The sequence below is a fragment of the Apteryx rowi genome, unplaced genomic scaffold, assembly GCF_003343035.1.
Source record: "Apteryx rowi isolate R43461 unplaced genomic scaffold, aptRow1 scaffold_1443, whole genome shotgun sequence".
Lineage (NCBI taxonomy): Eukaryota > Metazoa > Chordata > Aves > Apterygiformes > Apterygidae > Apteryx > Apteryx rowi.
The window spans coordinates 9,558-21,828 of NW_020447690.1; the positions used below are offsets into that span (position 1 = coordinate 9,558).

General features: G+C 40.9%; 1 protein-coding gene across 4 annotated transcripts in view; it reads left to right on the forward strand.

Moving 5' to 3' along the window:
* The first annotated feature begins 59 nt into the window (after positions 1-59).
* The window catches only part of CWF19L1 (CWF19 like cell cycle control factor 1), a 17,227-nt gene continuing 5,015 nt past the window's right edge, over positions 60-12,271 (forward strand). Inside the window, exons 1-9 of one of the 4 annotated variants that reach the window (XM_026058214.1) lie at positions 60-78; positions 408-486; positions 2,564-2,665; positions 3,482-3,696; positions 6,786-6,904; positions 7,636-7,720; positions 8,867-9,007; positions 10,248-10,359; positions 12,066-12,145. In XM_026058214.1, coding sequence (XP_025913999.1) covers positions 408-486; positions 2,564-2,665; positions 3,482-3,696; positions 6,786-6,904; positions 7,636-7,720; positions 8,867-9,007; positions 10,248-10,359; positions 12,066-12,145 — 933 coding nt within the window. In that variant the 5' untranslated portion in view covers positions 60-78. Of the gene's footprint in view, positions 79-368; positions 487-2,563; positions 2,666-3,481; positions 3,697-6,342; positions 6,563-6,785; positions 6,905-7,635; positions 7,721-8,866; positions 9,008-10,247; positions 10,360-12,065; positions 12,146-12,271 lie in introns of those variants that run through there. The other 3 variants (XM_026058216.1, XM_026058217.1, XM_026058218.1) reach the window with 3 other exon arrangements.

Here is a 12,271-nt window from a genome sequence, read left to right on the forward strand (position 1 = left end):
GGCTTCTTGTTCGGTTTTGTGCGATCGCCGTGCAAAAGCGTTTCGGGAATCTGAGGAAAGGAGCTCTCCTGGTCTGAGGTAGCAATGTTGCAAAATCCCCTGGTTTTTGAGAGACTTTGAGCTGGTGCTCCTCTCTTATAGCAGCGTGTATAAAGCAGCGCGGTCTCTTATAGCAGTGCGGATAAGAATTAAGTGAGTTTGTTACAGCGAATGCTATTTCTTGCTTGTCTGTTATACATCTAATAGTAGATGTAAATAGACATAAAGGAGTTTCTTCCATATCATTTGAGATATTGAAGTGATGCACATCACAGTGTTCTGGCAATGAAATGTGTTGCTGAAAAACGTTAACTATTTCACATGTCTTGGGTTAAATGTCAGCTCTCACTTTTATGTGATATTTCTAGATGCTCTTGTGTGTTGGAAATTTTTTTGGCTCTACTTCAGATGCAGAATGGGAAGAGTATCGAACAGGCTTCAAGAAAGGTAGGGGAGAAGCTTTCACTCTGGATGACTTGTGCACGAAGGTGCTGGTGAATATGCTGTTTGATCTGCTTATCTGTTTCACTGCAGTATGCTTCTGAGTTCATTAGTGGCAGTTAATGTTGCAATGTTAAAGCAGTAAAACTCAACTAATGTGGGAAAACTCAATGCAAAACTGTATTGGAGGGGAAGGTGAGATTATTGTAAAGAAAATCAGTTTCACTCACGCGCTCATACTCACAAGCCTGAGGATGCATATGTTGGAGTTGTCTGTCCCACGCTTGGGCGTCAAGGTGTGCGTCCAGATGGTCTGGCCAATGTTGTTTGCAGTAATATGAGAGATAAAGGATGCTGCTGGTTGATCTCGCTGTCTTCTGTCTCCTTACCTGATGCCCCAAGGCACACGCATGCACAGTAGAGTGGACTATGGACAACAGGGACAAATATTTAGTCCCTCTGAGAGAATGGTCAGTGGAGCATTAGGTGTGTTTTCTGCCCTGCTGGTGTGTGCAAGGTGTTAAGGAATAACTTTGTTTTGTCCTCAGTGCTGGCTTTTCTCCTCCTTACTGCAGACATGTTTAGCGGTTTGAGAGGAGGGTTTTGTTGTGGCTAGAAAATTGGTGTCCCTAGCAGAGATCCTGCTTCCATGTAGTTGTGACTATGTTAAATCATTCAGTGTAAGATGCTGTGGTTCAGTAATTTCAGCTGGTCTGTGCTGATGCAAGTAGTCCTGCCTTCCTCTGTGCTGCTTCTCCAGCAGCTGTATGGTCATGCCTCTGTGCTACCCCTCACCTTGTGTGACTGTAGGTTAAGCTTGTTTGGGACCTTACTGGAGTTAACACTGACTGGGCAATAACCAGGGCTTAGTTTTAACTGAGATTAAGTTTCTCTTCTGGTTCATAGTGTGGCTCTACACGGTTGGGATAAAAGTGTGGGGCAGAAGGAAGGTGGGACTGCTGCTTTGAGTGGCAGAGCTAGCTGAAAATGTTCTTTGGATTATGGTCTGGGAAATTGCTGAATAACACATGCAGCCATCCTGCAGAATTTATGTAGTGTCCTGCCTGTTTCTCCTAGGTCCCCTCAGCCCTTGCACTGAAGACCTTTTCCCACCCATGGATATGAGAAGTTCTGCCTGGTCTTCTCAGCCTCTGTTTGCATGCCCCTTGTAAGGGAGATGCTGTCTCATGAGCATTTGTAATGTTTTTACTCTTTCTTCAGTACTATTTTGGATCTCCCCTCTGGTATGAGGCAAGTCAGAAAAGTAGCTGGGATTCTTGCTTTCCTGCTAATCTCAGCTTCTCCATCATTCCCCAGAGTTATTCTTAGCTCCCTCATACTCTCTGCTTGTTAGTACATCTGTGATAGTTCCCTGGACAGAGATCATCCTGTTAGTTGCTTGTAGCTCAGGATTTATCAGTGAGTGAGGCTTGTCATCTTGTGTTCTTCTTGCTATAAGAGGATAAGGAGAATTGTTATCGATTTTAAACTTGGCCTCCTATAGCTCCTGAGGAAGCTGTCCTAGGTGTGTAGGGAGAACAGTAGGTGTTAGCAGCTAGGTCCTTCCTGGACTGATGCATTTCTGCTCATCCTCACTTGGCTTCTATCTACCCTTTGATCTGTTCAAAAATCTGTAGTTGATAATCTTGCCTATAGGTATATAGATATAAACAAAACTCTTGTAACTTCATTTTGGTTTTAAGTGACTTTTTTTTTAAGGTTTTGTTTTCAGTTTTAAAGCAGTTTCAGTCTCCAGTATCTTCTGACTGTGGGAGCTCAGTGGAGCTATGTGGGTCATTTTGGACGAGATCTCCTTATATAGACAAAGGAGCACAGCTGTAGTTAAACCAGAGGTTATTCTCCACTGGTGATACATGCATCTTGTTGAAACAGGAGAACTGTGGGCCTTATTTTGAAGGAAGATTTCTGGTTCTGCGCTTATCACACCTAGGCTTGCTGCAAAGAAATAGCAATTAGAACAAGGATGGGACCTGCTGGATTTCTAGAAAATGCTAACTGAACTTATCTTAATGCCCCTGAACTAAACCAAACTGATCACGCATGTTTTTTTTCTTTTCCTCAGCTCCAATTCCAACCTATGTGTTGGGTGCTAATGATCAGGACACTGTGAGCTATTTTCCAGATGTCAGTGGCTGCGAGTTAGCTGAGAACATCACTTACCTAGGTAATGTTACAGGTGGTCTGTGATGGGTGAAGTCTACCTGAATGATGGTGCTTTCATGAAAGTTTTAAGATCTTCCTGTTTCAAACCCTTTCTTTTTCCAAAAATGTTAAGCTGGTATTTCTTATACTTGGGTTCAGACCTGAGTCGAATTTAATGTTGAAGGACTGAGATAATCTGCTCTGTTAAATATGAAAGAAACACTCCGTTGTTGTTGTTGTTGTTCTTTTTTCAAACACTCTCTCTGAACTTTCCTAACCTGAAGAGGTTAAAGTCTGTTCTTTGAGAATAACTTATTCCTATGGCATGTCCATCTTTGTACAGTGAAGGTTTCCTAAATGAACTAAGCTTTTGTATTGTGAGGCTGCATTAGGTAAGAAGTGTTCTCTTCAAAGGTAATGAAGGTGCAGCAAAACTAATAGGAAGAGCTGATTTCTTTCTAGAATGCTGCCTAGCAAAAAATGGCAAAAAATAAAAGCTGAAGCATCGCAGAAGGGCAGTTGCAATTGGCTCTCTTTATTTAATCTTCATGTTGAGCTTATGATACTGATTGATTTTTTGAGAAACAAGATAGCAGTGAGGAAAGAAACCTGGGGGTTGTCTAAACTGCTTCTTGACCCTTAGGAAGAGTTCAAGCCATTATGCTAAAAACATGTGTCCTTTTTTTTTTTTTTTAATGTAGAAAATGACAGCTGTCTGGAAAGAAAATTTTAGTAGAAGTAAGGAAAAACTGCTAAATTTGATCTTCTGTTTTTGATGCAAATACAGGAATTACTTACAATGTTTAAATCTCAAGCTCATGTCTGTGTATTAATGCAGGGCGTAGAGGTATCTTCAGTGGTACTTCTGGACTGCAGATCGCATACCTGAGTGGTACAGAATCCCAGGATGAGCCAACTCCTGCCTACAGTTTTAGCTCAAAGGACGTGACAGAACTAAAAACCTCTTTGCTATCAACTCCAAAATTCAAAGGTGTGGATATATTGCTGACGTCCCCCTGGCCCAGAGACGTGGGGAATTTTGGCAACAGTCCTGTAAGTGTTCTGTTTTCAGTTGGAGTGGGTTTCCAAGTGTATCTAACAAATGTTTGCCTTTCTGTTTACTTTCATTATTTGCAGAGGGGCCCCTGTTTGTTTCAGTTTACAAAAGCAAGGGCTTTGGAGGATAATCAACTGAAACAGCTTTGTTTCTACAGTGGTCCCTAGCATTTGTCTAGTAAAATCAAGCTTCAATAAGTAAAGCTCATGGTATAGTGCTGTGCTCAGACCATGGAGCTGTATCTCCTGGAGATACTGCTCATCTGGACTCGTTATTTTCACAGCTAGGTTTTTCTGAGTCTTAAGAAATTTGAGCCCCTTAAGGTCCTGATGTTTTAGTTTTAACGCTCAAGTGGGTTTGTGTAGTTTGCCTTAGTTTTGCACAGGCAAAGAGTGTTGCAGGATAATGATTGCAGTCCCAAGCTTTTTGTGGGCTCTTCTCAGTAGTTGTCTATAGACTTCACGTTGCCAGGTGTTTATGCTGCTTCATGAGAAGGATGTCTTTTTCCTTTTCTGGAATGTCTTTCTTCCCCTCTTGGGAATCTGAGTAACCTTGATCTGATGGTCAGTAATCAAGGATCCTTCCTCAACCTGCATGGGATCAGCCATATCACACTCTCCTGTTTTCGGGTTGCTCTGTGAGGAGGGATGAGACCTTCCTTTGTTCTTAGTCCTGGCTTGGAATCCCAAATACAGTCTAGGAAAACTTCTTTGGTTATTAGCTTCAGACGTTTGTTGCTGCAGGTAACCGTGTCTCATAATCCCATTTGTTAACTGATTGTGCTTTACCTTAAACCTAGATAGGTTTCTTTTTCCTCTTCCACAGTTTTTATTTTTTATTTTTTTAAAGGACTTTTCCTGAAACATTACCATTGTGATAATCATTAAAAGGCTGAATTTTTATTCCTTAAAAAAAATAATATTTGCATATAAAAAAAATTTTTTATGTAATAGCCTCTTCATTTCCCTGTTTGGATAGTTCTGAGCTTTCATTCCAGTCTAAATTTGTCTCTTGAACATAATAACAGCATTTTAAAGCAGGTCCTTTTTTTTTCTTCTTCTCAGTGATGTTAAAATACAGACCTACTGCTCTGCTTTTACAGTCTACTTGCTCAGTTTCACTCCAGAGCAATCCAGTCCTAGAAGTTAGCTTAAATCTACGTGATGGAAAAGATTGTTGTGGTTTTGGGGTCTATTTTCCTTGGATTTTTTAAATCAGTAGAGGAAATTTCTGTCAAGCTTTCTCTTCCCTTAGATTCTAATGCTTCTCTTGCCAGTTTTCTTTACCAACTCAGGCTGCTGCTTAAAACTTGCATCAGTCCCAGCTGCCAGTTTGTGCTTTACCTTACATATATAAATCAAAAGGGAAAACTGCATTCAATTTCTAAAGAGCAATTTTCCCTTTGACACTGCAGGAGTCCACAATTGTAGAAACATAAGTTGGAAAGGGCCTCTGGAGTCTTCTAGTCCAACCTTCTACTTGAGTTCATGCTGTTGTAACTGTGGGTTGCAAGTATTTCCCCAGCATCTCTTTTTCCCTCCCCTCCAACATTACTGATCTTCATGAACTTCATTTTTACATAAGTGTATGTGAGTGAGACCTTGCAGGTAATCTTATAGTAGATTTCTTTCCTTAACATTAAAATTGGATTCCATTCATTGTGCCGTCCCCAAGTGCTTGAGAAAGTTGTGAGCAAAAAATGGACATCTGATGTTCTTTTTCAGCGACAGAGTTAAGGATGGAGCGGGGAGATTTGTGAAACTTCAGAGTGTTTTATTGTCATAACTGAAAAGTCAGAGCGAATAGTTTCCATCTGATGATAAATTTTGCTGACTTAGATTGGTTGCTGTGGAATGATACCACTGGTCTCCAGTGTTGAACATTGTGGTCTAAGCATCTTCAATATCACTCGATGTTAAGTCATATTTTTTTCCTCCTTCAAATCTTAAGTGTGTCTGTGTTTATTTCCTTAGGTATCAGTCAGCTGTACTAAATGGTCTGGTTCTTGGTCTGTCTGGATTTTGAGGGCACTGTTTAGTTTGTGCCTAATTTTGAGTTAACAGTGTTGCTAAGCAAAAGTGGATTTCTGGTCATAACTTCAGATGATCAGAAACCTTTCCAGAGATGAATGCCACGTACTGTGAAAAATTATATTTTTTTGCTTCCTCTCAGTATCTTCAGATATTAAAAAAGGATACAATCCTCAGCCTAAAAGTGCAAAAAAAACCCCCCAAAACCACTAGACTAGGTGTAACAAGATAGCTGGAGAGAAACAAGATGTAAGGATGTTCTGGCTTAAAGAGAAAAGTCGTATCTTGAAATTCATGTGGCGATTCTTTATAGGCGTATCATTGCACACTCGGTTGGCCTCAGCATGAATTTTCTGGGGATGTATTAACTTGGATTAACAGACAAATATATATTAATTAAAATATGTGTCTTGTTGGAAGTGTGTACTTCATGACCTGATGATTTCAATAATAAGTCTTTGAGATTCCTTTGGGTACTAAGGTGCTGAAATCATGTCACTCAAAATAGAACTTTTGAAGGATGAACATTTAGGGGTTTTTTGTTCCTTGTAACTTTAAGTTTCTCTTTCAGCAGAAGTTGTGTGAGGAGCTAAATTTCATGGATAAGAATTAATTCCTTGGGAGAAGTGTGTGAGTTTATTTTTCCTGAGATCCTTCTTAGCTCTGAATGTTTTCAGTGGGACTGGAACCAGCCAGTCCTTGGTGAGAAATGCTGTTGTGTTTACCTCTACCATGCCTGCTGCAAGGGCAGCAAAAGAGCACAAAGGAAACCGGCTTTCTTGAGGGTAGACTGGTGCCAGTCCAACTGTCAGCAGTGAAGGACTGTTAATAGGTATGTGCCAGGTCCATATTTTGTTCCCCATGTTTTGTTCTGGTCAGAAATAAAAGATCGAGCCCCTGCAGTTGCTGTTTTTACCTCCCCACCTCTCCCCAGGAATGTGTTTATGACCCTTATGGTCATAAACTCTAATTTTCCGGCACACAGTTCTGTATAATCTTTTTTTTCACTGCAATCCCACAGGGTTTTTAAATAAAGCCTTATTTGTATTTTGTAGGGAGAAATAGATACCAAGAAGTGTGGCTCTGCATTGGTATCTAATCTAGCTGCAAGTCTCAAGCCAAGGTATCACTTTGCTGCACTGGAGAAGGCCTATTATGAAAGACTTCCTTACAGGTATGTAAGACCATGTGAAACCTCATTTATTTTGTAAGAAAGGTTCAGTTGTTAGAGAGCATAGGAGAACAACTCTAAATTTAATGAAGTCATCCAGGCCTCTTAAATACCTCATTTCTTCCAGCAAAGAGTCAAGATTATGCCGCAAAGGCATCTCGTGACCACGGTTCCTGCTGCCTCAAAAAACTGGCCACTGCTGACAGCAGTTGTCAGAGTATATTGCTGTGAATCTGATGACAAATTGGTGCAATTCTAAATGTAGTTGCCCTTAGTCCCATTTAAACTGTTCAACCTAATTCAGGGGTATATCTCTGAAAATGTATGGTGGCAAAAACCCATATTGTTAAGCGTTTGATATCCTTAATCATAACTTTGTTTATAAAATGAGAGTGGTTACATAATGTTGGTGTCAGTTTTATTTTTAGGGCGTTTTCTAAGTTGTTAGTGTTGGATAAGATTATGATTATGGTTTGTTTTCAGAATAGTGAATTATCCTCTGATCTCTGTATTTGGGCTGCAATGAGACCTTATTTTGGTCTGAGCAGCTCTTTATTGTTAGAACTTGTGAGTCTATCTGAACTCAGCTCTGCCTAATGCAGAACCTTTTTGTTCTTGGTCAAAGACAGTACATGATTGATGTGGTGTCTGAGTAGTTTCAGAAGGATGTATGTTTTCCTGCTGTCCTTTAAGTATATGCCAATACTTGAAAAAAATGTTCTGCTTCCCCACAGAAACCACATAGTGCTACAGGAGACCCCACAGCATGTAAGCAGGTTTATTGCTCTTGCTGATGTTGGCAATACAAGCAAAAAAAAGGTATTAACACTCTTGAATCTTTTTTTCTGTCAAGTACAAACAGTATGTCAGTAAGTGCAGCTTTGATTTGTCAGAGGACAGCATGGATCACTTAAAAGCTCAGTTGGAGCAGAATCTCACTTAAGTAATAGATTGCTCTGCCCATTATGTCTGAAGGATGAGGGTTGCAAGATGTATTCTGAGGCACCTATGTTTCTCTCTACCTGGTCAAATGGCATTTAGCTCTGAAGACAGCTACAGAGAAAAATGGTTAGAAAGCTACCATTACTTCTTCATCTTCCTCTCAGCTGCTTTATCTGTTTTCCCTTCCTGTGGCCTGCTTCAGGAAGGAAGTGAAGTTCCGCAGGAACCCTCACAGATCACTGAAAAAAGGTTATTAGCATTTTTGGTTGAGGATTAGGAAGGAATATACACAACTGAACTTGGTAAACCAAAGCTAGAGTTTTGCAGTATGTGATGAGCTGAATTATTAACTTATCCCTGTCCTACTCTGAGCCTTGTTTAGAGCTCGCACTGCTCTGAGTCAGTTTGATTCATTGAAACACCAGAAAACAAGCCCAGTGAAAACAAAGAAAAGATGTTTGCTGTAGTGCATGTACTTTGGGTAAAAATGAAGACTTCTTTAGTGTCTTACTTCAAATAATTAACCTTTGATGGGGATTTTAACCCGTTTCTCTCCTCTCCTTAGCAAAGCTGCAGAATATTGGTATAGAAAAACATATTGATACTGACTGGGAAGGCATAGGAACTGGGCCTCATAACCAAAAAGATCCAGGAGTCCTAGAGAGAAAGAAGGCCTGAAAACAGGCAAAGATTAACTATCAAAATAAGTGGACATATCTATTTATCTTTATTTGGTCTTACAGTGAGGGAGGAGCTTCTTTTTCAAATAGAATACATTACTACTTCTCAAAAAACTTTCTTTACGCTAAAAGGAATGAGCCACTTGAAAGTACAGCATAAACTTCTGGTTGCATTGGTGGCAGACTGGTACAGGGGATGTTCTTGTGTGTCCCACCCTGGCTTAAACTGGTTTGTTGAATTATTGCAGAACTAAGTTGTGTATTACCGTTTCAGAGATGACCTCTTCACAGCTGTAGTCCTGCTGAAAAGCTTTTTGCATTTGAGCTCTCTCTCTTCTTCTAGTATCTCTATGCGTTCAGCATTGTTCCAATGAGCTTGATGGACCCTGCAGAGCTAGTGAAACAGCCACAGGATGTCACAGAAAATCCATACCGAAAATTACGGAAAGAGGCGCATAAGGCCAAGACACTCGTGTGTGCAGAGGTACTACCATGTTCTGCTTGTGGGTGCAATTTGCTTTCCCTTTCTCTGTTCAGGGAGCTTGGAATGGTGTTTGGCATTAACCTTTAAATATTTCTATCCATTATGCTTTCAGGGTTATGTGAAAGCAACTTAGGTTAGTTGAATTGTATAAACGTGATACATGGGATTTTATGATAGAATTTGCCCCCTTCTTCCTGCAGGTTTGCATGGACTGTACGTGATGCTGTAGTCAGATCTGCTTGCTTGCTAGGATTATTCTGTGTGGGCACCTTAGCGTGCAAGGTCTTGTTCTGTCTAAGGCTGTAGACTAAAAGTTACTTGCAGCTGGCCCCAGACTCAGCTTGAATTTAGGCTTTGCTGAAACTGTGTATAACTAGGAAGTACAAGCAGTGATCTCCAGCCTTTCTCACCATAGTCTGTGCACAGAGTTAGGGGCTGGGTCCTTCCAGCAGGCAGTGTGGGAGGACGTGAAGGTGACTTACAGACACCTCTCAATTCTTTCAGCTGTGACCCCTCCGCCCCCAAGCAGAGATTTACTGTTGTGTTCAACCCCTAGCAACAAGGCTCTTAAGCAGACCAGTCAGTTGATAACTTTATGAAAGTGGAAATTCTTGTACCTTTGCACTTAAATACATAGTTTAAGACAGGCACAAAAACTGGTGAAGTTTTCTGGAAAAGGTGCTTCAGCTTATGTGCCAGTTCTTACAATGCAGGGAAGATGTTTCCTGTGGGTTGGATTTTTAGACTGCGCAGTTGTGCTCCTACCTGGGAGCCAGGGTAAGTTTGGATGAGCAGCCCTGCTCTTTGCTGCGCATGCTTCCTTCTGCAGGGTTAACGCCTTCTAGTAATGTTTTGCCTTACTTTACAGCTTAGCCAAATGGCTTCAGCCTCCATGTGTGTCTATTAACATCTCTAACAAATAAAGCCGTCATTTTGGTGCCGACTCTGAATTGGAAAAGATATTTGAATAATCCATAAAATCAAACAGTTCTGAAAGGTCAGCAGGAGAAAGTAGCAGTTCTGGACAGTTCTCTCATAATTTTTTCCTAGGCTGAGGCTGCGTATCTAGACAGACAAGAGCTGTTACATTATTGGCAGAGATCAAATCATTTCCTTCAAGGAGGCTGATGCTTTTGCTAGATGTTTATACATCCCTTCGGGAAGGAAGCAAAGTTGTGTACATACTGTGTCTCTGCAAGATGTAGTTATAATGAGCTTTTGTTTATCATTTTCTGAACAGGAAGAACCAGCTTGTCAGTTTTTCTTTGATTTGAACAAGAATCAAGGAATGAAACGTCCCTCAGATGGGAAAGAGAGAGGGAACTCCCAACCTAAGCAAGCTAAAAAACCCCGTAAGTATGTGTATGCTTTTATCCGAGAGCATCCCTTGTAGCTCTCAGACTATTTCACTCTTTATTTTTCTCATGCTGCTGAGCTGTATTGCGTTATCTTGCAAACGTGCCCCATTATTGCATTAGATGCTACGGGAACACAGTGGGGAAGGAACAGTCCTGTGTTTTTTCAAAGACCTGGCAGTAAACAGATGAGAGAAAAGTCAAAGGTGTAATTTTAAAAGCTAGTTGACCTGTGATGATGGGGATGGGATGATACTGTTCACTCTGTAAAGCAGTTGGCCTCTATACTTTGCAACAGGCATCTCCACGTGCCAGTATCTTTCCACGCAAGGGTATTGCAAGAGACTGAATCAGTGTTTACGAGTTCTTGTAATACCACTTCAGTTTTATTCTGTGCTGAGTGTTCAGGAAATACTAATGAACTTGAAAGGGAGGAACACCTGTTACCTGTACTTCTGTGCTGTAGATCTATTTTGAGTTTTGTCTGACTAGGAGAAATTGAAATTAATCCTCTCAAGATCATGAATTTCCAGTGACAATGCAAGCCTATATCTTTAGCAAATGTAGGGTTTCAGTAATGAAGAAATTTGGCCTTTAATGCAGATGTCTGTGTCAGCTTCCACCTTGTTTCTGTGAAAGCTATTTCCACTGCCAGTGGAAAAGAAGACATTCTTCAAGAATGCCTCTGCTAGATGAGTCTGGTTGCCTTTGTTACATGGGTCTTCCCCCCCCCCCCATTATTGTTGCCATTATTGTTGCCATTATTGTTGCCATTATTGTTGCCATTATTGTTGCCATACACTTAGTGTAGTCCTCACAAATAGTGGTTTTACAGGTTAAACTATCTTTTGCTAAAACTAGTGCATCCTCGTTGCTGTACAGATGCCTGCACAGGTGTGACTGGCTGGACTGACAGTCAGTTTTAATGAAAGAATGTGGGTGTGTGGGTCTTCCGCCACACCTACGTTTTTATTGTAGAACATAGTGTACCATTGTGTAAGTTCATGTAGCTTCCAAAGTCTTTTGGAGTTTGTTGTGACGAGAAGGGAATCTTGTTACACAGTTTTGTTCAGAAATCAACCCCCAGAACGAGACATCTCGTTTCCTAAGTTTATTGGGAGAGCCCCATCAATTTTACTGTATTAGCAAATCTGCTTGTCTCTTTCTGTATGAAGCCTCCAGAGGACCTGAATATAGTGTTTAACCCTAGTCAGATGCTTATCAATACAATTGGTTTATATTAAAGGTCAGCTCAAGTATCACAATCTGGGTGCGACTCTGGATGTTTGAGTATGATGAACAGGCAAGAACTAGCATGCATGTGTGACAGCATCTGTCCTTGTCTGTGCCTATGCAGTAACTTTACCTCTTTTCTGTATAAATTGCCTGGTGCTTTCTTATTAGTGAACTATAATCACTATATTCCTGGAATTAGCATGCTGCTCTAAATTAGAGCACTTGAGAACGGAGGTCAGCAAATGTGCAACTTGGCCTCCTCATCCCCTGTTAGCGGAGATTCCCAGAGGCACCAGGTCTCTGACCAGATCTTGCCTTGCAGAGCTGCGTCCTTCTGACACCTTCCACTTCAGTATCAGTTAGGAAGGGTGCCTGGAAAACACAGGTCTCCCAGATCTTGATGTGTTTCTTGTTCTCCCCCATAAGCTTAATACTAACACTTGTTTCTTTGTATTCTCCCAATAAAGCACAGCCAACAGGGCCCTGCTGGTTCTGCCTGGCCAGCCCGGAGGTTGAGAAGCATTTGGTTGTTAGTATTGGCACGCATGTAAGTACCCTTAGCACATTCCTTCCTGTGTGAAGGCAGGATCATGCTAAGATGTAGCAATTTTAAACATGAATCTGTAATTTTAAATCTTTACTTAAAGAAAGTAGGATTATTTACAGCATATAT